Source organism: Puma concolor, chromosome C1, assembly GCF_028749965.1.
Source record: "Puma concolor isolate L17-30 chromosome C1, mPumCon1.1.hap2, whole genome shotgun sequence".
NCBI lineage: Eukaryota > Metazoa > Chordata > Mammalia > Carnivora > Felidae > Puma > Puma concolor.
In genome coordinates, this window is record NC_141674.1 from 135,803,031 (window position 1) to 135,827,941 (window position 24,911).

Consider the following 24,911-nt stretch of genomic DNA (forward strand, 5'->3'; position numbering starts at 1 on the left):
GGACATGGGCTTAGCATAAACGACTCCATCTTGGGCCTGTTGTCTGGTTTTTAACACTCAAACCACACACGGTTGTATTTCTTCCAAAGAACTCTTTCCCAAGTGTGGCCATTATGGACAGCAAATATCCTGAAATTCTCGTATTGATAGATGGAGAAACTGTGGTTTGTGTACCCATATTCAATTTTTTATCTGTATTTTCTCTTGTCTTCTTTACTAATATCTTCTTTTACTTCTCCCCTTCCACCTCTGTTCTTCTCTTCACGTGTCATTTGATTAATGGTAGGAAAATGAAAAAAGGAGAATGGCAGATTATGTCTGTGAGACTTTCTGTGGGAAAGGTATAAACAGCTTTGGAAAAGAGTCAAGTATTCCTTGAATGAACCATCCCAATGAGTTTTTTTTTTTTTACCAAGTACCAGCAGTCCCTTAAAAAAATATATGAACAAAGATCTCAATTGACTCTATTGAAAACAAATTTACATTTTTGACAATCCTATATTCTCAGAGTCACCACTGAAACTCTGAGCCAGCACCTTACCCTGCTGGACCAGTGGACCAGTGGACCAGTCATCAGACACTGGTCCACTGAAAGCTATTCAGCAAGCTCTTATTGATGTCTGTCCTGATGGAATGTTGACTCACCTAGGTCGTCTACCATGCAACTTTCTGTTTGTGATATATACAAAAACTTCAAATCAATAATGAAGGGTGCACATTATCCCCAAATATGTATATATGAGTATGCATTGTGTCAGTGTATTTATGTATATATCCTCCATGGATTACATATGTGCTTGTATCAATATAGTCAACCTCTGAGGTGTTATTAGAGTATATTCTGCTCCAACACTGACTCCATGCTCAGTGAGAACTGTGTGACCAGCTTATCCCAATTGGATATTTTGGATACCTTTATAGATATACTAAGACCTTAATATTCCTGAAGTTATTGCTTACACCTTTAGCGGGCTTTGAATTGTAAAATCCATTCCAATGCATATTCTAGTATTTGAACATAAGTCTTGAATTCCAAAAGTTCAAAAATCACCACACTAGCAATAAATAACTTGAATGTAAAGGTGTTCTTTGAAACCTTGGCATATTGTCAGCAAGAACTTAGACACTAAAAAGATTATTTTCTTTTCTTTTATTTAAAAAAAAAATCAGGTAGGCTTCACACCCAGTATGGAGCCCAATGTGGGACTTGAACTCATGATCCTGAGATCAAGACCTGAGCTGAGACTGAGAGTCAGACACTGAACCGATTGAGCCACCTAGGAGCCCCGAAAGAGATTGTTTTGTCTTATTTTATTTATTTATTTATTTAATTTATTTATTTTGTATTTTTTGAAAGATTCATTTATTTATTTTGAGAGAGAGCACAAGCTGGGGAGGGATAGAGAGGGGAAAAGAAAGAATCTCAATCAGCTTCTGTGTTGACAGCACAGAAACTGATGTGGGGCTTGAACTCATGTTTGAGATCATGACCTGAGCCCAAAACCAAGAGTTGGTCACTTAACCCACTGAGCCACCCCAGCACCCCTAAAGAGATTATTTTAAAAGTGTGTTATAGGACATTTATAATTTTGTGGTAGATGGAAGAATACCTGCAAAGCTGACACAAAAATTCATGAATTGTTCCATATTGTTTCTTCAGTGAACAGGACAAAGGACACATGTTAGGTGCTTAATAAATGTTAACTGAGCTAATGAATAAAAAATAGATGAACAATCAGAGGCCAAAGGGAAACAGATGATTATGTGTTGAATTTTTTTCAGCGACCAAAGGACAAAAAACAAAAATTAATATCTAGAATTTTTCAAAGTGAAAAGACTTGTCTTTTCTAGCGAATAATGTATGCTCACTGGAAAGTATTCAAATGTCTCACAATAATTCCTCTATGAAAGGAAATCAGTTTTACTGATTTAGTATATGTTATTCATCCACACATATTTAAGGTTGACATTTTTAAAAACACAATTGAAACCAAAATACATATATATATATTATATATATATATATATTTCAATGACTAACTTTGAAAATTTAAAAATATATTGCTGATACCTCTCTACAGATACAAATGCCCTCTTTAACTGGTTAAGGCAGCTTATATTTTGTATATATGATAATGTATTTAGCTCTATTGACAGATACTATCTAAACTGCAGTAAATTTTTTATTCTTATAAACAATGTTTCAATAAATATCTTTTAACATTTTTCAATTTCAGATTTATTTTCTTGGCATAAATTCTGACTCATGAAATGGGCTTAAAATGTTGAAGTATTTTGGTAGAATTATTCTCTAAAATGGTTGTGCCAATTTATACTCCCAGCAACTATGTATAAACCATTTTCTCTATAAATTAGACTGGATAGAACTCATCTAAAAAATCTTTGTTAATCTAATAAGGAAAAAAATCTCATTGTTTTCTTTCTTTTTTAAATTTTTATGCTTATTTTTATTTTTGAGAGGGAGAGAGAGAGAGAGACAGAGCACGAGCGGGGGAGGGGCAGAGAGAGAGGGACACAGAATCTGAAGTAGGCTCCTCCAGGCTCTGAGCTGTCAGTACAGGGCCTGATGCGGGGCTCAAACCCACAAACCTGAGATCATGACCTGAGCCCAAGTCGGACACTCAACTGACTGAGCCACCCAGGCGCCCCTCATTGTTTTCTTTTTCCTTACTGTTATTTTAAATCTTAGGCTACATAGGGATCTTTAAAATAAATCAATTGTTTGATAAATCACAGATGGCCCACCCATGGAGTATGTTCAGTATCAAACTGACTTCCCTCTTCTATCCAACACCTTACTGGATTGTGTTTGTGCAGCAGATATGGATCAAGGAAATAAGATGATCTTAATACTGGGTTAAACACACTTAGGAAAGATCAAATCTATATATTAAATCTCAGAATAAAAAGCTTTTGATTATTGACCACTATAATTATTTTTCATCACTATTCCCCTCTAGTCACGTGGATAATTAAGGAAATAAAATAGTTCACAGAACATATGACCCTGTTTTAGGACACATTCTTCAAATCGTCTTGCTACCAGTAATAAGACAAGCTACCTGTAATTGTTTGGAAAGCTCCAGTGGGATTGTCCACTACAAACTCAACGAGCTGCTGACATGATGTGATGATGGGAGAAAGAATCTGTGAAACAAACAGACGTATCTCAGAATATGCCATCAGCAACAAGAATAAAAGCCATTTTATACTTCCATAGTACCAGTCTGTATATGTGCCAAACCTTGTCATGGAAAAACAAATTGTACTTTATAATACTATCCTAAAGAGTAACCACTAGTCGATACCTCTTGCCCATGAAGAATGGCAGGATCTTTGTGAGAAGGTCCTAAAGATGTCACACGTTTCTTCATGGACTTGGTCGGCATTTGCATGTAGCCTGCCCCTGGGTATGAAACTGTCTGTTTTGAAGGCAAAAGTGTAAAGATCTCTAGTCCCACTGTTTTACTACTCACTACAAAAGGAATATAGTGAGCTACCTTGTATGTTCACTATCAGAGAGTAGTTGTGTTAGTTGTCTATTGCGATACAACAAATAAACCCACAGTTTAGTGGTTTAAAACCCCACACATTGACTCTCGCGCAGTTTCTGTGTTTGGAATCTGGGTACAACCTCCAGGATCTTTTGTTTCAGGGTCTTGCAATAGAGATGGTATCTGGTATCACAGTCACACCAAGGTTCAGCTGAGGCAGGATCCACTTCCAAGCACACATTAGTAATTGGCTGGACTCAGTTCCTCACTGGCTGTTGCAATGAGAGTTCCAGTTCCTGCTGGCCACTGGCCAGCGGCTACTCTCAGTTCTTTGCCACATGGGGCTCTTCAATGCAGAAGCATGGTTCATCAAAACCAGCAAGGAAGTCATTTTGCAAAAGTCATAGTCTTTACAACCTAATTGTAGAAGTGACATCTAATAACTTTAGTCATATTCTTTAATTAAAACCAAGTCACCAGGTTCAGCCCACACTCAAAGGGAGAGAGGATTAGACAATTTGGGGAATAATGGGAGGCAGGGATCATTGGAAGCCATCTTAGAAGGCTGCCACAACAAGTGATTTCTCAGTTGGTGGCAGTAGAGGATATTGGGGGAAAGTAGGAAGGAGAATGCCAGGAAACATGGTGGGAGAGAAATTCCTTGGAAAAAAGCTCATAAAACCCCAGTGATATACACATTGTCAGTAAACACAGTTGACTCTGGGAGGTGTTAGCTGCCTTGAGAAAGTGTGTTAAGTCCCAGGTCAAATTAATATGTACCCTTTCAAAGCAATAATCCTTCCAATTTCATATACATTGGGAAAAATCGAAATAGGTATTACTGGGTGATGATGGCAAAATCTAAGACAAAGGCAATGATTGATAACAAAGAAACACAACCTCAAGAAAAAGGGAAAATATTCCATAGCTAATGCAAAAAAAAAAAATCATAATTCTTATTCCCTTAAAATGCTGTATCTAATAATTAACATCAATACAATGAAATTAATGACATTCAAAAGACTCCGAATCTGCATTTATTTATCATTTATTTATCCATTTACTTATAATTTGTCAAGCTGAAATTCTAAGTTTGTTTTGTAAAGAACATAGACCTAGTGGTAATTTAATGTTTGCCCTTACTGTGCACCCACCCCTCATTTTGATAGGATAGTTGGCTCAAGGGGCAACTGAGTGCCTCAGTCATTTAAGCATCTGACTCTTAATTTCAGCTCAGGTCATGATTTCATTGTGAATTCGAGCCCTGCACTGTCAGTGCAGAGCCTGCTTGGGATTCTCTGTCTCCTTCTCTTTCTGCCCCTCCCCTCTCATGCTGTCTCTCTCATGCTCTCTCTCTCTCATGCTCTCTTTCCCCCTGTCTTTCTCTCTCTCTATCTCAAGAATAAATAAATAAATAAATAAATAAATAAATAAATAAATAAATTTTAGAAAAAAAGGGAATAGTTGGTTCAAGTTAGGGGTATATTTGGAGACCATTAAACAAAATATAAAAGTATAGCTTACTGATCCACAAGGGAATGGGGGGGATTCATTCTTATGATTTCATTGTTATTAGCATGGCTGTTCTAATAAGTTGAGCTAATAAGCTGAGTGTATGCACGTATGGGTTATATACATGTTTTTATGATAGCAAAAATGAACAGAGATACAACAGATAAATTGTCTTAACAGGTTATGCTTGGTTTTCGTGTAAAAACTTCCTAATTAATGCCAGTGTTGCAATCATTTTTATGACATTCCCCAAAGATGGCACTTTAAGGGTTATGCCATATGCTGATTGACAGCAGCCATAATTCCATACAATGAGACTGTATCATATTGTTTGAAGTGAGGTGATATTCATCTCTTGAAACTGATCAAACATACGACTGCATCAAACAGTATTACAACATAATCACGCTGTATGTAGGGACTGCCAAGGTTGATCACCATGTTGTGCTCCTTTTCCTTGGACTTCTCTAATAGCAGTTGTGACTGCTTCCACATTTTCCTTTAAGAACTGCAAAATCTAAGAAGAAAAAAAAACCTGCATAAAATTGTGATTTCGCTATGCTGTGTGAGTGTACATCTGTAGACTGCTTTAGAATAACAAATTTGCTCCTGCTAAGATCTCCCTAAATATACAAATAAAAATATAGTAAGGCCAAGATAAGAAGCGGAGATTTGAAACACGGTGAAAATAATTCAAATACCTTTTCTTTTTCTTTCTTTCTTTCTTTCTTTCTTTCTTTCTTTCTTTCTTTCTTTCTTTCTTCTTTTCTTTTCTTCTTCTTCTTCTTCTTCTTCTTCTTCTTCTTCTTCTTCTTCTTCTTCTTCTTAAGTAAACAGGAAACCTGGAAGAAATGTCTTTTTAAAAAATACTTTCAGTGTCTGAAACTCCCAGTGGTATTTTTTTCTAATGTGTTGTTTTGTGAAGCCACGTAATTTTTCTACTGACCTTGGGGCTATTTTTATTTTGGCTTCAGATGAAATGATCAAGAATCTGTTCCTCTCCCACTCTCAGTTACTGCTGATCTTGGAAAGAAGTGTGAGAATGGGCATGAGTGAATGAGGGTGATTTGGTGTCACTTTCTCTTAGTGACATGACATCCTATAACGCAGTGGCTTGTAGAGTGATGTAAGTTAGGGACTGCCCTTTTATCATCCATCCATCCACCCACCTGTCCAATATACTAAAAAAGCCATTGTGGGGGGTGCCTGGGTGGCTCAGTCAGTTAAGTGTCTGACTTCGCTCAGGTCATGGTCTGTGAGTTTGAGCCCAACGTGGGGCTCTGTGCTGACAGCTCAGAGTCTGGAGGCCGTTTCAGATTCTGTGTCTCCCTCTCTCTCTGCTCCTCCCCCAATCACACTCTGTCTCATTCTGTCACTCAAAAGTAAAATAAAAAAAACATTAAAAAATTTTTAAAAAGAACCATCAAGATACTTTTGGGACTATGATCAGAATAGTTTACAAAGAAACAGGGTGCTTGGTTGAGAGTCCTCTCTTCATGCTGACATTCACTGACAGGTTAACTATTCTGATTCTCCAGTGTGAATCCACGGGAGTCTGCAGGATATCACTATCCTCTCTGGACTTTATCCCTTTGTGTAACTCTACCCTAACCCTGACTTCTTAGGCTTAAACATCCTGCCTTCTAGGCCTAAAGAAACTTCATGGTTCTTTGAGAGACTCATTGGGATGTGAGGAACACAGAGGCTCTCTCTGATTGGTTCCTTGCACACCCACACAGCCATCTGCCTTGTACTGTTCCTGCGTTATGGTGGGCACGAAGGAATCTGTGAGGTTGGAGGCCTCTTTCAGTTCTCCCGAGATAGAAGATCAGATCGCTCTCTGCTCCCAGATTCCTTCATTTAACCTTGGACATTTCTCTCAGATTAGGTGTGGGAGCGGCAGGCCAAAGTCCCTTCACAGAGACATCACCAATATTTAAGCTCTGTGTTTTCCTTCTGACCATTTTCTCTTTTTCTTCCCTTCAGCCTGTCTATGGGGTCTTCATTTAAAATTAGGTGGAAAACACTGGATTTTCTTCTGTTTTACCCAAATCTTTGCCTTGTGATATTAACGCCATGCTTTGAGATCGTAGGGACTTCATGCTTGATACACAAATGCCCAGGGTTTCAAAATTAAAATTTAGGAACTGACTTTTCCTTTATCTTTCTGCAAGGGCATCCATTTCCTGAGCAATAGGGAAGTTCTAGCTGCTACCCAAACGTGGAGAAGGGCTACTATGCACCCTCTCTCTTACTTCTTTGCTTTCAAATGAATTCATTTTGTTATTTGACCTTTTTCTTTCCTTTTCTCTCCATTTTCTTAGAGTTCAATTACCCGGGTTTTTTTTTTTTTTTTTCCTAGTGTATTGAATGGAATAATTAACTTGCTATTTTTCATCTTTCTTCTTTTTAATTATAAATCGTGAAGACTGTGTAGTTACCTCTAAGCACTACTTAAACTACATCACAGATTTTTGTTTGTTTGCTATTGGTTGCTTTCCTTAAATTTTGGGTTTTTTTTTTTAAGTTTCTATTTTATTTAATTCCAGTTAGTTAACATACAGTGTTGTATTAGTGGCAGCTGTACAATATAGTGACTCAACAATTCCACACATCAATCAAAAATCTGCTAAGAAATCTAGACACAGAGTACAAATAATTCATTTTTAATGTTTATTTTGACACAGGGAGAGAGAGAGAGAGAGAGAGCGAGCACGCAATGATTAAGGGAGGGGCAGAGAGAGAGAGAGAATCCCAAGCAGGTTCCATGCTCAGCACAAAGCCTGATTCACGATCTCAGGACTGTGAGATCATGCCTGAGCCTAAATCAAGAGTCAGATACTCAACTGACTGGGCCACCCAGGTGCCCCCAAATGAATCATTTTTTTCTGAATACTTTTAAATTGCTGACCTGATGTTCTGTAAGCCCCACTTTAATATGTTTTTACAAAGGAGAACAACTCCCTATTTAACTGCAACACAACCAATAAAAGTGGAATATGAACTTTGATACACTCCTGCCCTTTAGTCAACAGATCACATTTCAGAGTCCTCAGTTGATATAACAATATATTTTTTTTTACCAAAGGATCCAGTTTAGAATCACACACTGCATTTAGTTGTCATGTCTCTTTAGTCCCCTCCAGTCTAGAATATTTCTCAGTCTGCCCTTGATTTTTATGACTTTCATGCTGTTGAAGATGAGTATAGGTATTTTGTAGAATTTCCCTTGATTTAAGTTTGTCTGATGTTTCCTGATGATTAGATTCAGGTTACAGTATCATAGAAGAGATGCTGAGTTCCTCTCAATGCATCATACCAATTCACACATGATTTCAGTAACTGATATCTTCTTTGACCACTTGATAAAAGTGATGTTTTCTAGGCTTTTCCATCATAAGTTACTTTTTGCTCCTTTCGTGGGGCAGTACCTTGAAATCATATAGATATCATATTCTACATAAAACTTAAATTTATTCGTTAATGTCAGTATGGTTTCATGGTTTCCTATTTTACTTAAGATTGTAAATTCTATAAGTTGTTATATTACTCTCAGTATTAACTTTGATACTTGAATTGTGGCCAATGTGGTCAGTAGGAGCCCCTTAAAGCTGGTTTCTAGGGTCTTTTCTTATAAGTTTCCTCTCTGTAGCCCCAGAGTCAGCCATTTCTCTAGGAAATCCTATTTTCTTTTACTGGACAATGGTATTTAGAAGCCAAGATCTGTGTGCTCTCTGTGCTCATTGTTATCAGAGTGTTGCTGCTTCCAGGCCCTATCAAAAGACAGAACCAGGAAGTAAATGTATGCCTATACCATATATTTACATGTAAATTTATTTCTATGTCTATCTATCTGTACGTATTGAAAACCATGAGTTCAAGCTGACATTTACAATTTCACTGTAGTTTTTTCCCTCTCCATGTATGTAACTACCTTGTCTATTAGTGAGAAGCCTAGTTTCCATACTTCTTCAGATATTTACTTATGTGATCAACCTCACTTTATGCAACCAATCTCCCATTCCCATGATAACCCGTTTCTCCACATAGATGCCTTCCTTTTCCTGCTTGGGCTCTGATTCAGCTGCACAGAAACTTTCTCATGCTGATTCCTCATGCTAAAGTACCTGCTATCCCCAAGTGGATGTTCTCCTCATCTTTCTTGGGCTCTGATATCCTCCTCTGAGCCACTGCTGTTCCACCTACCTAATCTGTTTCCCCTAATAGCATTAAGATTGAATTATTCAGGGAGGGGAAGGAGTATCACTCAAGTCTTGCCATTTAATGTGTTTATTATCCTTCAATTCTTCAAGTCATAAGTTAGTTTATGGACATTTTGCACTTTTCAAATGTATTGGGTCTTTTGTTATGGAGTTTTAATTCAATGACATTGTATTCAACTCTATTTTCTAATTTCTAAATTAATCCAATTTAGATCAGTTCTTGTATTTGTCAAGACTTCTTTGAGATCCAATTAGTGATCAATTTGGTGAATGCTCCAAGTTTGCCTCAAAAGATTTCATGTTCTCAAACTCTTGGGTTCAAGGTTCACTATATATCAATCATAGCAGGCTTATAATTTGTGTTGTCCAAATTTTCTCTATCCATACTAAGATTTTTATCTGCTTGATTTACCAATTACAGAGGTAAAACCATTAAAAATATTTCCACTGTGATTGTATATTTGTCCTTTGTCTTTTTTTCCCCAAAAATTTGATCAATTTTTACTTCATATATTTTGAATGTATGCTATTTGATGAATACAAGTTCAGAAGTGGCATATCATCCAGGTGACATTCTTTTTATCATCATGAGCTAACCAAAATTAATTATTCCTGACAATGTTTCAATAATGGTTTTTGCCTTAATGTCTATTTTTCTGATATTAATATAGCAATACCAGTTTTTTTTTAGTTGTTATAAAAATAATGTTTTCTATATTTGGATTTAGTTCCACCATCATATTTTGTGTTTTTTTTTTTAAACATGATTCTGTTTTTCTTCTTTCTTGCTATTTTTTGGGTCAATCGAGTTTGTTTTCTTTACATTTTTTTTTCTTGTTTGGAAGTAATATATTTTATTTCAGTTCTTTTACTGTAACTTTGTAAGGGCTAAGGTTAATGAATATGCTTACTTTTCTTTTAACTAATACAAAAATGTAATGACACTTAAAGTATGATTATTCTTCACGTGTCATATATTATTGTTTTTCAGACTTTTATCCACTCTGCTTTTCAAAAAATATTTATTTCTGAATTTCTTATGACACATTCATCCAGATCAAAAGAAATGAAGAGTTATAGAATCACAACCTCTGCCCATTGTCTAATTTAAGAAATAAAACTTTATTCATATAGTTGAATTGACCAGTGTAGCCCTCCTCCCTTCAGAAAGGACTACTATGAGGTCAAGAGATATTTCATCTTGCTTTTATGCCCCAAATGGTTATTTTTATTATTTTATACAGAAAATTCTCATTTAGACTTATTATGTACTTACCATTTTATTTTGTCACTATTGCTTCTTTTATCTCATTCTTGTCTGGGTTCAGTTTCTTTCTATGAAGAACATTCTGACTTGGCTCTTTCAGTAAAGTTCTATAAGTGTTCAGCATTCTCATTATTTATATGGAAAGAAGTATTTGCTTTTGACCTCATTCTCAAATGATATAGGTATAGAGTATGAAATAGATATGAAAATAGAATTGTTAATTGACAGCTATTTTCTCTCAACAATTTACAGATATTATTTTATTTGTCTATTACGCTGCAATTGAGAAAAATCTGTTGTCAATATCATTAGCATTCCTTTGTAGATAATCTGCCTTAATAGGTGGATGTTTGTCCTATTGCTTCTACTAAATCCTTGTGAAATTTCTATTATAAGGACTTTTTCATTCAAACCTCTCTTTGTATGTGTATTTGTGTGTGTATGTGTGTGTAAATTATATATACATACATATGTATAATCTCAGATTTATTTTCTTTATAACCTCAGATTTACTCCTAAATTCATGAATTCTGCCTAAACTGTGTGCAATATGCCCTTAAAACCACTGATTGCATTAACTTTGAGGGCAATATTTTACATTTTTAGAATTTCTAATTGGTTCTTTTTCAAATCTATCTGTTATCTTGTTTTTAATGCTTTATTTTTCTTTTTCTAATGCTTCAGACATTTTAAATCTATATATGTTATAGTCTCTCTGATATTTCTATTATTATCTGATAGTTCAAAAATTCCTTGGAGTATAATTCTGTTGTTTTTTTCTCTTTCATAAATCTCTCAAGATGGACCTTGTATGTTTTGGAATTTTGCATGATGAGCTCAGTGTTGATAGGCTTCATCTGGAGACATCATGATGACCTGGGATAAGGTTGTATCACACCAGATTTGCTCTCAGTTTGCTTCTGCTGGGAACACATTGACATCTCAACAGGAAATCTTTGGGGCCATGCAGTTTGAACACCAAGCTCATATGATTGGTGTTCAATCATATCAGTCACATGACTGACATGTCTGTGTTTACAAATTCCCCGGGGAGGCTTATTTTCCACCTTACACCCAAGACTAGAAGGTTTCTGTCATTGTTTTCTCTTTGTGCTAGTTTACAGATTATTTCCAGTCTACAATTTTACTGAAAGGGTAGCCCTTAAATGATCCTGGATTTATGTAAGTTTCAGTTTCAACCGCCCCCCACCCCCATCTCCCCCCAGAATTTTTAAAGCCTTGTTTTCTATGTATCTCTGAACATGAAAATGAAAGCTTCTAAGTTTCTGAGACATAACCATCACCCTAGCCTACCCCAGCTCTTATAACCTGCCTCGTTGGTTTATGTCATTACCACCTGGGCTCTCTGTTCTCTCTTCCTTTGGGTCCCTGGTGATGTTTCTTACTTTCTCATGAACTCAACAATGGATTGAAGAGCATTTATTTTATTGTCTCTAGAATTTTAGTATTTGTAGTGGGCGAAGTTTCAAGGTATCTAGACCATAATAATACTGTAACTGGAAGTCCCTCTTAACTTCCCGTAGGCCTTTCAATTTGCTGCAAACCATTCTGGTGGGCTTCCTCACAAATCTGGATCTCTGCAAGGGTTTCCCATCTCAATTTCACAAACCAGAAAGTCATTCTGACTCCTCCTTCTTCTTCATGGTCCAACCAACTACCAAGCCCCATTGATTTCTCTACAGAATGTATCCTAAACCAATCCACTTGTCTGTCTCCCCCTGCTTTAGTGTAAGTCACCACCATCTTCCCCTGGACTACCATAACAACCTCCTAATTCTCCTCCCCTCTAATCCATTATTTACACTGTAGCCAGAAAAAACTTTCTAAAAACTAAATCCGATAAATGTACTTTCCTGCTTAAATCCATCAATAGCTTTCCATTATGCTTTAGATAAAAAGTTTTTTAATTCCTTAATATGATCTATTTCACATGGCTTATTCACTTCCATCATTAATTAATCTAACAAATATATACTGAGCAGCCACTACTTCTGGGCATGGTACTTAGAACTGGGCTTGCAGTGTGTATTAATTTCCTACAATAACTGAATGTTTGTGTTCCCCACCCCCCCGCCCCAAATTCATAGTTGAAATTCAAATCCCCGATTTGATGGTATTAGGAGGTGAGGTCTTTGGGAAGTGATTAAGTCATGAGGGTGGCCTTCATGAATGGTGGGTTTAATGCCCTTATAAAAGAGTTCCCGACCATCTCCTCTGTCCCGTCCATTATGTAAGAACACAGCAAGAAAATGAGAGTCTATGAAAAGAAAATAGGCTCTTAACAGATACTGTCACCAGACACTTAATCTGAAACTTCCCAGCCTCCAGATCTATGAAGAATACATTTCTGCTTAAAAAAAATTTTTTTTTAAAGTTTATTTATTTTTGAGAGACAGATAATATGAGTCAGGAAGGGGCAACGAGAGAGGGAGACACAGAATCTGAAGCAGGCTCCTGGCTCTGAGCTGTCAGCACAGAGCCCGACGCAGACCTTGAACTCACAGATTGTGAGATACGACCTGAGCCGTAGTCGGATGCTCAACCGACTGAGCTACCAAGGCACCCCTAAATTTCTGGGGTTTTTTTAGCCACTCAGTGTATGGTATCTTTGTTGTAGCAATTGAATGGACAAACTACCATAACAAAGTGCCAGACTAGCTGGTTTAATTAACAGAAACTTATTTTCTCACAATTCTCGAGTCTCTGGAAGCTAGAAGTCCAAGAGCAAGGTATTGATAGGGTTGATTTCTTCTGGGGCCCCTCTTGTTGGCTTATAGATGATGGTCTTCTCCCAGGTCTTCAGATGATTTTCCTTTTGAGTGTGTCTATGTCTTAATCTTCTCTTGTTATACAGATACCAGTCAGACTTGTATAGGGCTTACCCTAATAACCTCATTTTCATTTAAACACCCTATCTCCAAATACAGTCACATTCTAACGTACCGAGTGGTCAGACTTGACTATATGAAGTTTAGGAGAGACGCACAATTCAACCCTTAATACTGTAGTAAACCTCATCAACCTTTGTTCTTGCAGTTTCCTGTTTCCTCTGCTTTCCAGATACTTCTCTGTAAGAAGTGGGCTTCTCTTTCTTTCCTTAGGGGCTTTGCAAAGATTGTTCCCTTCACTTGGAATGCTTTTCTCCCTGTCCCTCATTCCCCCTTTGCTTATCCAAAGGCTAGATCTCAGTTTCAATGTCCCTTCCTCAGAGAAACATTTCCTGACTCAGATTAGATTAGGCCTCTGTGTTTTGTGTTTTCGCATCCTTTTTGTACAACTTCCTATAATTCTAATTAAATGATTAACTGTATAATTAGTGAATTTCCTTGATCCTACAATTCTATGAGTTGTTAGATGCACCATCAATTTCAAAACACTTGTAGGGAGAGGAAAGAAATACTACTCTATTAGTCCGCTATTGCTATAATAATGCTGCATAAAAAACCACTCCAAAATTCAGTGACTTAAAACAGTAAGCATTTACTTTTCTCTCATGAGTCTGTGAGTTGCTGTAATTCACCTGAGTAAGACTCAGTTTCAGGTTCCCAGCTCTGGGCTCCAGGCTGAAGGCTGGGTTCAGGTCTACTTCATGTATCTCCATATTCTCCTTGGAATACTGGTCACCCAGCCCATGGTACTCTCCCAGTGAATGACAGAAGTTCAGGCAGAGGGCATATGCAGTGTCTATTACAGCCTCAGCTTGGGATAGGTATACTCTCACTTCCATGGAATTTTGTTGTTCAAAGCCAGTGCCAGCCAAGCCTAAATTCAACATGCTGGGGAAAGTACCCTGCCTCCACTAGTAGGATCCCTGCGAAGGTACATGGAAAAGTGTAATGTATATAATGTACAGTACTATGATAAGAAAGAGTTGGGAACAATAATCCGATCTACCATAACCATAGTAAACAGTATGCACATACATTTTTTATTAAGTTTATTTATTTTATTTTGAGAGAGAGCGAGCAAGTGGAGGAGGGGCAGAGGGAGAGAGAGAATCCCAAGCAGCTCCACGTTGTCAGCACAGAGCCCGATGTGAGCTCCAACTCACGAACCGTGAGATCATGACCTGAGCCGAAACCGAGAGTCGGATGCTTAACTGGCTGAGCCACCCAGGCACCCCTGCACATACATTTTTATTTTGTTTACTTAAAATAGATTCTCTAAATAGTTTGTGTAAACAAAGATATACCACTTTCTTCTGTAGTCGGAGCAAATCTTCACAGAGTCTAAAGTATCTTCTGAGTCACTTTTGGTCACCAGCAGTTAGGCACAACATTCTAGTGACCAGTCCTTTAGATAGCCCAGGTGTGGGGTCTTGACTTCTTTAAGAGTTGTGTAAGTTTTAGGCATACAAAAGAATACTACAGTTGCATTTGCACTTTCGATTTAGTTAAACTCAGACATCCCCCCCGCCGCCGCCAAACTAATTTTCTTATCATTGGAAATTAAAAACTTTTTAAAAATAAAAATCAACAAGTAGTTTTTGACAGATACTTGACACCTGAATGATAATCCTTCAAATGCATGAAACTCTCAAGCCTGGAAATTCTACCATCTGTTTCCAATGGCAATTGTACTGTCTAGTATGTGACAGGTAATTCTTTTGAGTAGGTTTTAATAAGAAAACACATGTTTATCTCCTGGTGGATATCTGTCCACCTTAGGGGGGCTGCAAAGGACTTGAGTATTTCTACATGACATTTCAGTGAAAATGGGTCATTTCTCTGGTGATGAATGTTAGTTTCACTTATACTGTCATGTGGCTCAATTTCCAGGTTTTTCCGCATATGCGATAACTTTCATTTCAAAGCTATGGGAGTGTAATCCTTTCAAAGAAATTTGACAAGACAATTAGAAATGTAAATTTAAGTTAAAATTCAAACTTGTGTAGTGATAGTGGTGTAAATAACTCAAGTAAGAAAGTATTTGTTTAACAAGAGATACAGTGTCAACTGTATCACAACTTATTCCTCTGCTTAATAGCTGGAAAGTTTCTTTTAACATGGATTGAAGGACCTAACCAATGTAATGCTGGAGTGGTCATCTGAAATTACATCTTGCTCCCCTAAGTCCCCTACCACAAGTGTGGGGAAAGTAAGGCAGGTGGGGTGAATAAGTGTCCTTTTTTACCAGGGTATGATAGGTTCTTTCTTCTGAGGCTGTAAGGAGCATGTGAAATATACAACACTGAGGTAGCCTTCTAGAGAAAACAACAACAGCAACAACAACAACAACAATCCAGATGAGGACCTAGAGAAAGAGAGAGAGAGAGAGAGAGAGAGAGAGAGAGAAGCTGAGCCAGATCCCAGAGGACAGTGCTTGCATATGGAAATCTCTTCTAGGGCCCAGGATTATCTTCGAGGATTTTTTGACACATAAGCCAAACTTTATGCCTGATTAGTGTGAGTTGATTTCCATCACTTGCAGTCTAATAGAGAAATACAGATAGAGTCCCGGGCACTAAAAAATAATACCCCACGTGAACAGCATCATGGTTAGAAACAACACACAACGCAGCAATCAAAAATAATTTCTTAAAAAAATAATTTCTGAATTCCTCAAGTTCTTCATTTGTTTTTTTGAAGAAGATGGGGGGAACGGGGATCCTTAAAAATCCCCCTTTGCCTCCCCCGCCTAGAGGTTCACATGTGGCAGTGGCTTCTGCTCCCTTACATCTGTCTTTGAATTCCAGTCTCTTGTCAAGATAACCTCCTCCCCCAGATTTAACCTTTGGAACTTTTGTTCTCTTTTCCTTTCCTCCCTAGTCTCACGCCTACAGCCCCAAAGAACTTGTCTGTCAAAGAAGCGCTCTCAAGGCAGGACGCATCTCAGGACACAAGAAACTGTAACGAGATGAAGAAAGCCTGAGTACGTCCAGTGCTCCTCATTTTCGTCCCATTGCTCCCTTTCTAAAAATGGTATAAAATGAAAAAAAATATACACCTTATGTTTGAGGTTACACAGATATCTTTCAGCATTTTTTTTTCTTGCTCACCTTCCATGTACATATTAAGTACCTAATAACAATTTTTTGAATCAACAAAGAGGAACTTGCTGGCCACACAAATTACTGAGTGAACAAAGAAAGGAATGTATGAATAAATGGAAAAATAAGACATGACAATAATTTGGGGAAGTTATCACTGAGAAATTTAAGGACATGGCCAATAAATGCTTGATTAAAAAATACATTTCTAAAATCCAAGTCTTTCTTTCACATACATTAAAAAACAAAGAATGGAAAAAAAAAAAAAAAAGGACTTTGAAAATAAAAGCAAGTCCTCTACAAGCCAGAATAGAGTATCACATTTGTCTGCGGTTCTTGATCAAAAGTTTTCAAAAATATTTAAAGATACTTAAATTATGAGTTGGAATTATTTGAGACTAGGGTTCGGTCCTAACTGATAGAAGTCATTCCTGTTCCCACTCCAGTTTATGCATTAATGATGCAATCAGGTGGATGGGGAATTCTCTGAATGGGCTTCTGGAAAAAGCTTTCCTTGACTGCAGAGACTCTAGCAAGAAAAAGTCCCTTCTCTCGCATTTGTAAAGAAGGTGTGGTAAAAATGTGATGGCTGGATTGCTGAAGGCCTCTCGTGAACATAAGGGGGATGGCCAAAAAGAAGGTGATATATCACGATGGAAGAGTGGAAAGACGTAGGTACGCTACATCTGTACCTCTAGCTGTCGGGAATGATCATTTTTCCTTACTGAGCAACTCAGTTGAGCCAGATCTTTCTGCTCTTTGCCCCTGACAGAATCCTAATAGAGAACCATATAAAGGAGAAGCTGGACATCTGAGTGTGGGACTGAGAAGAACCTCACAGGCTGGAGGTTAAGCAGCAGACCCCAACAGCTATCTTTTGGTAGAAATAGTCTGGTGGAGCTGTTCCGGGTTGGGACTGGAAGATGGGACTAGAATTCCAATGTTTTCTTTGGTTCCTCTATTCGAGGCAGAAATTCAATCCTCAGGCCTGACTGCATTTAGCAAGAAAGAATTAATTCCTTAACTAGAACTTCAGATTCTAACAGAAGTTTAGGTAGATGTTGAATAGCTAAAAATATCAAGTGTCTACCACATAAAAATTAGCTGGTTTTCCCAAGACTTCCTGTATTATGGGTTTCCTCGTTTCTCGGTATTCATTCTCAGAGGGCCTCCATTTCTCCTGATCATCTCTGGTCCTTATTTCCTGTTTCCACAAAATTCCATGCCTTCGTTTTAAATCATACCTTCTGCAAAGTCACCCTTGGCCGCCTTCCCTATGCCTTCATTCCCCAAATGTGGAACTAAATCAAGCCAGTTTTGTGTCTCAGACGTTCAGTGGAGATTTGGGGTTACAAATGGAGACTACATTGGAATGAATATAAGCTTAGAACGGAGTGTAATATACTCCTTTAATAAGAAAATAATAATCAACTGTATCCCACCCTGGGGAATTTGTTGCTGGCTATGTTATCTTTAAGACATAACTTATGTCCCTCCATTCTTTGACCATTTTCTTTTTCTCTCTGGTGTGTGTGTGTGTGTTTCAATTTTTCCAAATTCCTATTAATTTCTTAAACAGAATAGTTCTCCATCTTGCACTCAAAATCAAGCTTGTGGCCTACTCATGCACATCCAAGACTCATTCAGGAGCTCTGTCAGTAGATTACCTACTTCAGGTCTCTATCTTTTAAAGCACAAAACACTGTGATAGCTTTGGAATTAGCTTTTCCTTCATACGATACAAATTTTAGGAAGTGCTTTCCTCCTTCCTAGTCTATGTAAGCAGAAGGGGAGCAACTTAAAGATTTATTCTTCCCCACATCACAGAAAACTCTGCAGGGATCCTTTTGGTTTTTCCCCTTCCTTTCTTCTTCTTATTTCCCATCTTCCTTCTGCTCCTGCTCCTCCTCCTTTTCCTTCTTTCTACCCACCACAAAGACTGCAGTTTTGATTTACTGTCATAACCACCATTCAAATATGAAATCCAGTCTGAAGGAAAGGGAGAAACTGGGCATGATGTGGTATGACTTCCAGTCCCAGCTCCACAACGTGCTAGTGGTAAGATTTTGAGCGCTTCTTATGAACTTTGCAACTAAAGCTCTGGTTTTCCTCTTTCACAAGAGTATTGCAAAGACCAAATTAGATGATGGATGAAAAGAATGCATCTTCAACTACCAAGGACTAACCAAACATGGTAAGAACGAATATGAGAGAGAAGATGCCACCAAGAGAGGTCCAATAGAACAAGGAAGAACCCAGTGGCAGACTATCTGTGTTAGGGGCAGGAATTTAATCAAAGAGCAAAGCCCTCGGGGACTGCGGTGCTGGGGCACCAGCATCAGAGTGGGGCCAAAAACAAGGTTGGAGCTTGAGCTGCAGAGCTACTAGGATTCCTTTTATTTTATTTTGTAAAGGCAGATTTGATCTCTGGGGTTGCTGCAGGTCAAACTTAAAAGAAATCTTACCCTCTGCTTTAAGGCTGAAGGAGCAAAGAGTTAATTACCTTGTTCTATTCGTCTCTCTTCCAAATTTTTCACATGGGCTTTTCCCTTAATTAGCCATCATAGGAAACTGAAGAATATTTATTATTTATTGTGTGTATTAAATTTTATGTCTTTTCTTCTTAATTTTTAAAATGGATGAATTTATTACTTTTTCATGTTTTTCTCCTAAACAAGCAAGGTTTGTTGTTATTGTTGTTGCTTTTATTGTTTGTTTAGTGGTAGTCCTCATCTGACTTTTCTTTGGGTCGGTAATTCTTCATAAAAAGCAAAATGAGAAAAAGCTTCTGGCATGTTTTATATTAATTGGGAGAAGCAAATAGTTTCCCATACGTTTTTTTTTTTTTTTTTTATTCTCAATTCTTTTCTTTTTATCTCTTACTCAATTTAAACATGATACCCAGAAATGCCCACTCAGTATTGATTAAGTTATATGGTTTAACTTCAGGGCTCTGTGGTAACTTATTAAAGTATATTTTATAAAGTGATTTTGGTTGTCAAGATAGCACGACTCTACAATGACTGATGTGCACGCATGAATCGTGGATATGGTACTAACTCAGCTCTAAAGGGAACACGAAATGAGCACCTATGTGCCAATTTCAATTTTGATTATATTACCTACCACAATTCATTAGACTCGTCGAGTTCCAAAGGGGTTAGGCATTTAAGGACTTGCTTAACCTGTTTAGAAATTCACTGCTAGCCAAGGTGCTCAGAAGGAAAGCATGTCTGAATAACTCGTCCATTTAAAAGTCTTTATTTTTACACCTACAGCATGTAGCATATATAACAATGCTTATACATAGTCTCATTTATTTTATGTATCCGTGGCTTACTTGTAGACTGTAAATGCCTTGAAAGCAAAGAGAGCCTCTATTCCTCTTTCTGTCTCCCGCAGTGTGAATATGGATATCTAGGGCAAGCTTCACTGAAGAAGGTTGGACTTGAATGGAAAAACTGATCCACAAGTATCAATCAAATTTCACTTAAGAGTTTCCCTTAGCTGTTTAATATCTGAATGCAACAATCTAAGTTTTACTTGGAAAGGACGATGCTTTTAATGATTATAGCTTATGGCGCTCAAGCAGTGTTGAAAGTTTTGTATGATGAGCCTTTTTCATCCCAGCTCTAGTGTCGGCTCCCTTACCTCCTTTGCTCCGTATTTTCTCCAATTTCTCTTCTTACCCCCCACATTTCTCTCTTTTTGGTACTGTCTCTGTACACTTGAGCCACTACTTAAGAAAAAGGAGTCTGGCATTTTCTTATCTTAACTGGAAAACAAGCCTAGGAGGGGCGCCTGGGTGGCGCAGTCGGTTGAGCCTCCGACTTCAGCCAGGTCACGATCTCGCGGTCCATGAGTTCGAGCCCCGCGTCAGGCTCTGGGCTGATGGCTCAGAGCCTGGAGCCTGTTTCCGATTCTGTGTCTCCCTCTCTCTCTGCCCCTCCCCCGTTCATGCTCTGTCTCTCTCTGTCCCAAAAATAAATAAACGTTAAAAAAAGTTTAAAAAAAAAGAAAACAAGCCTACGTAAGACCACGTGGATTCATTGTTTGGGTGGAAAAAATCTGACCAGAATGAAAATAAATAGACATTTAAAATGTAACAATTAGATTGAAAAAAACAATTATGTATAGATGGGTTTGTTTACTTAGATAAGGTATTCTTAGTGTTCTTAATTATTTGTAAGTAAATATTCTTCGTTGATAGAATTTTAGATGAAGCTGCTAAAACTAAAAGGTCTGAGAAAACAGATATCATTAAATGAAGAGAGAAACCACTTTATAGAGCACCCGATGAACACTCAACTGAGAAGTAAAACATCCAGAACATGCCCAGCTCGTTGGAAGTGTGTTTTCATATTTCTGCATGCGTTTGTCTATAAAAGCATTTTGAGGAGTAGCTTTTTACTGATTCTACCTTGCCAAAAAAAAAAAACACAAAAAAAACAACCAAGCAACCATCATTATGCTAATAAATGTTTTTGTCACGTTTTCAAACTTTATCAGGCCTTCTGAGTTTTTAATTCCTTCTTCTTGGAAAGAGACCCCACGGTGTAAGACCTCTGGATTTCAACACAACGTCTGCCCTAAACTGAAGGCTCGGTTGCTGAGTTTCTCTAGTTTATTAAGGAAGGGAAAATTCCTCACTATATAACTTGAGTTATATAAAAACCTCCAAACCTGCTCGTCTGTTGCAAGTAAGTGTACTCCCTTTGTTACATGGTATGCAATTAGATGCATTCGAAATAAATAAGTTAAATCAGAAGTCTCAGGGACAAGAATGTACTATTTTAAAACAGGGAGTGTCAAATGTTGTTTTTCAACCCAGAACCAAAGGGTATTTCACAGGTAATTTCTCAGGGCTGATGTTAGCTAATTATTAGCTACCATACCCTGCCTCCCATTCTAAGTGACTATCTCCTGGCAGAAAGGCACAGCTAGGAGTGTTTTGTTTCATTTGTCCTTGGAGTTTTTATCAGCATCAAGAAGGTGGACTGAGCCAAAGTTAGAAGAATTCTGGAGCTAAGCAAAAAGCGACCCGTTTAACAGCCCCCATTAATTGGGGCTGTTACATGATTAATTTGAGAAAAACAGAAGAGACGGATTTCTTTACAACTCACAGTTGGACGCCATGCACTAAAAGTAATCCCGTAAATTACATTTTAAATCTTCAACATATTCCGAGCAGATAAAATAGTGGCATGATTGACCAAACTCCTTTTAAAAGTACACATATTACGATGCATCATAGTTATAAACAGATGGTATTTGGCCTCCTTCCTATTCTCAACATTTGGAATTTCTAAACTATGTGAATTAAACAATAATATTTTATAAACATACAAGGGATTTTGCTCACTGCTTTGTTAACATAGAAATTATACAATGCTGACATTTATTTAAATTTTAAAAAGTAAACAACAGTGTGCATTGAAATAAAGCAAACTAAAATCAACATAGAGAAGTACGTTCTGTGTGCATATTACCTACAGTGGCACTGGCCTTTTAAAGGAAAGACATAATAGGTTGAAGAACAAATGGTAGCTTAGACGGGCCTAATCCTTTGTACTCCAAAGGCTCATTTAACACCTCTGTGTAAACAACGGATATTTATACCATAATTGGCTCTTTGACCATCGTGTTCATTTACTATGTAACCTGCTATTATGGAGTTAAAAGAAGTTCTCCTTCATTGGCTTGTCAGCTTTCATAGTAGTGAAAGTGTCCTCGCAGTTTTAAAAACACTTGCACAAACAGGAATCGTTCTGACACTTGTACTCATGATGAGAAACATTATCATCATATCAATAAGTAGATCTTCTTTTTTTCCTTTGGGGGATATTATTGCCAGAAATAAAGGGAAATGTATCAGATCTTAATGTCGTTTCCTGAGATACTTTTCTAAAATTACAGCTTTAACCCTTTAGCTACATTTTGAAAGGGAGACCCATCTGCTGAGTTGATGTACAAAATAGAAGGCACTTGGTTTTCAAACACTATTCTTGGATTTGCAAAGTTGTGCTGCGATGAGTAAATAATGAATCGGATATTTCAATCAGTTTTATGATTTTTGAAAGCCCTGGTTATCATTGTTTAGCGACAGTCTCTTCTCCATGCACTTCCCACGTGTTCTGGTTCAGCCTTTCAAGGGTAGGCTTATGTAGGCCAACCTCCCCTACCTCGGTTTACCGTTGGGCTGCTTTTCTTACATTTTAACCAACCAGCCTACCAACCAACCCATCAACTCATATTTCCAAGTCTACAATTCAAGTAATATTTCAAACAGAGGGGGTAGAATCTTGAGAGATGGATGGCAACTGAGGTCATGAACACTCCAGATTAAGGTTTCTTCTATTTGGTCATGGCGTAAACCACTTTAGCTCACGATCTCTATTGGTGGGAAAGAGAGACGATAACGCAAACGGCATTGGTGAAACCAAGGACAAGGGGGATTTTTTTCCTCTTACACATACAGTTCTAAATGTGTACACTCAAACATCGAATGCGAAAAAAATAATACTAGTGCAGGGAGGCTCTAAAAATTTTAGAAACCTCAAAATGACATTAAACGTCCGAAATTACAAGTGTTTCAGAAACGCGATGCTTCTAAATATTCTCCTGCCTGAATACCTCTTAACCCCTCTTCCCCTCTCCTCCTAAATAACCAATTGGTGGTTGGTTAGGAGGAGAAACAAAGTTGGTAATCCTAAACACAGGTAAGAAGTGAAAAGGACAGCGCTGGGGGCCTGGGGTAGGATTTAAATCACACGTCGGGATATACGAGAGAAGGAGAAGAAAATTTAAGCTAATAGCCAGAATCTCTGCCTGGAGAGTGTCTGCGCCCATCCCCACTCCCTCCTCTGGTTTTTTTTTTTTTTTTTCTTAAGATAATCTTCTTTAAGGGGAGGGGGCACAGAAATCAGTACTGTTGCTTTTGCTCAGTGCACCCTCATCAAAGCGTCTCACTGAGGACTGCGGCCGACTCCGGAAACCCAGTTCAGTAAAATACTTCGACGACTGGAGAGAGTGCTGTCCTGCCCCCACCCCCCCCAAGAGCTGCGCTGCCTTCCCCGGGCTCCGACAGGGAAGGTTCCCGCCCCGCGCAAGCAAGGGCAGCGGTGGGCCACGCGGCGCGTGTGCGTGGCAGCGCGTGAGTGCCGGAACGCGCGTGGCGGGGTGCGTGTCAGTGTCGGTGCGCGCCAGCGCGCGGGGCTGCAAGGGAGCCCCGCGACTGTGGGCGCCGGCGTGGGCGTGAGCGCGGCCGCCGCCCGGGGTTCGCTCGGCCCTCCGCCTCGGGGCTCTACGCAGCCGAGCGGGCTCGGCCACGACCCCGTGACCTCACCGTCGCCCGCCTGCTCCCTTTCCTCGCGCCCGGAGACGGGCAGATCGCCGTCCACTCGTTCCGGACGGCGCCGCGCAGGGCATCGAGGGCGCCGCGGAGGACGGGAGCGCGGGCTCGCCGGCTGCGGAGGCGCCGCGACGCGGGGCAGAGGACGAGCGGCGAGGGCGGCGGCTTCCAGGGGACCCGCGGGCGACCCGTCCCGCTGCGGGCAGCCTTGGCGCAGCGGCCCCGACGCCGGGCACAGGCTCCCGGGGGCTGGGGGGGAGGGGGATCGGGACCGGGCGGGGCGGGGCAGCGCCGGGGCGCGCGCTCCCGGGCGGGCGAGCTCAGGGCCGGGCCGAGGCCCCCGCGCCCCGCCGCGTCCCCGCTGCCCCACGGCCCAGCCGGGCGACCTCGAGCCCCCGCCTGCGGCGGCGGGGCCAGACCCGACCCGGAGCGGAAGACCCGAGAGGCCGGGAGGGAAGGCGAAAAGAGGTAGTAGCAAGCCCCAGACAGGGAATCCTTAATTACAGATTAAAGGCAGGAAAACGTACAGCACAGTTTCCATGTGTCAGCTGACGGCCGCGACAAAAGGAAACTCGGAACGCTGAGGGGGAAAGCGGCCCCTTTTCGTCCCCCCCCCCTTTTATTATCTGTGCAAATGTAAAATGCATTTGGTAGTGACTCTGGGTAGGTGGTGCCTGGGGCCAAATCGCAGCTGCACGCTCCGGTAGGAGGACAGTTTGCTGATGCACCCAGAGGTCTGGGGGCCCTCTCACAAAAAAAAAAAAAAAGGACTATAAATACTCCGCTCGAGCACATTTCGCTTCTTCAAAACTCCATTACTCATACTTTTTAAGTTTTAAAATTTGGTGCTTAGACTGTTGCAATTCATTTATCTTCAGCGAAATCCCACGGCGCGCGCGCACACACACATACACACACGCACACACGTATTTTGTTTTTCAGTTTTGTAGATTCCTATTTTTTTTTTTTTCCTGGCCTGCTATCACAGCATTAGAAATCCAGAGAAAAAGCTAAGCCGACTGAAAGCCAGGGA

At 39.2% G+C, this 24,911-nt stretch overlaps 1 protein-coding gene across 12 annotated transcripts in view; it reads right to left on the reverse strand.

Moving 5' to 3' along the window:
- The window catches only part of QTMAN (queuosine-tRNA mannosyltransferase), a 466,550-nt gene that overhangs the window by 38,063 nt on the left and 403,576 nt on the right, over nt 1-24,911 (reverse strand). For 11 of the 12 annotated variants that reach the window (XR_015255199.1, XM_086718502.1, XM_086718503.1 and 8 more), the window contains one exon: nt 3,084-3,168. Coding sequence is in view for 10 of the 12 variants with exons in the window: in XM_086718502.1 (XP_086574628.1) it covers nt 3,084-3,168 (85 nt within the window). In the remaining 2 variants the exon portion in view is untranslated. Of the gene's footprint in view, nt 1-3,083; nt 3,169-24,911 lie in introns of those variants that run through there. The other variant, XM_086718510.1, reaches the window with a different exon arrangement.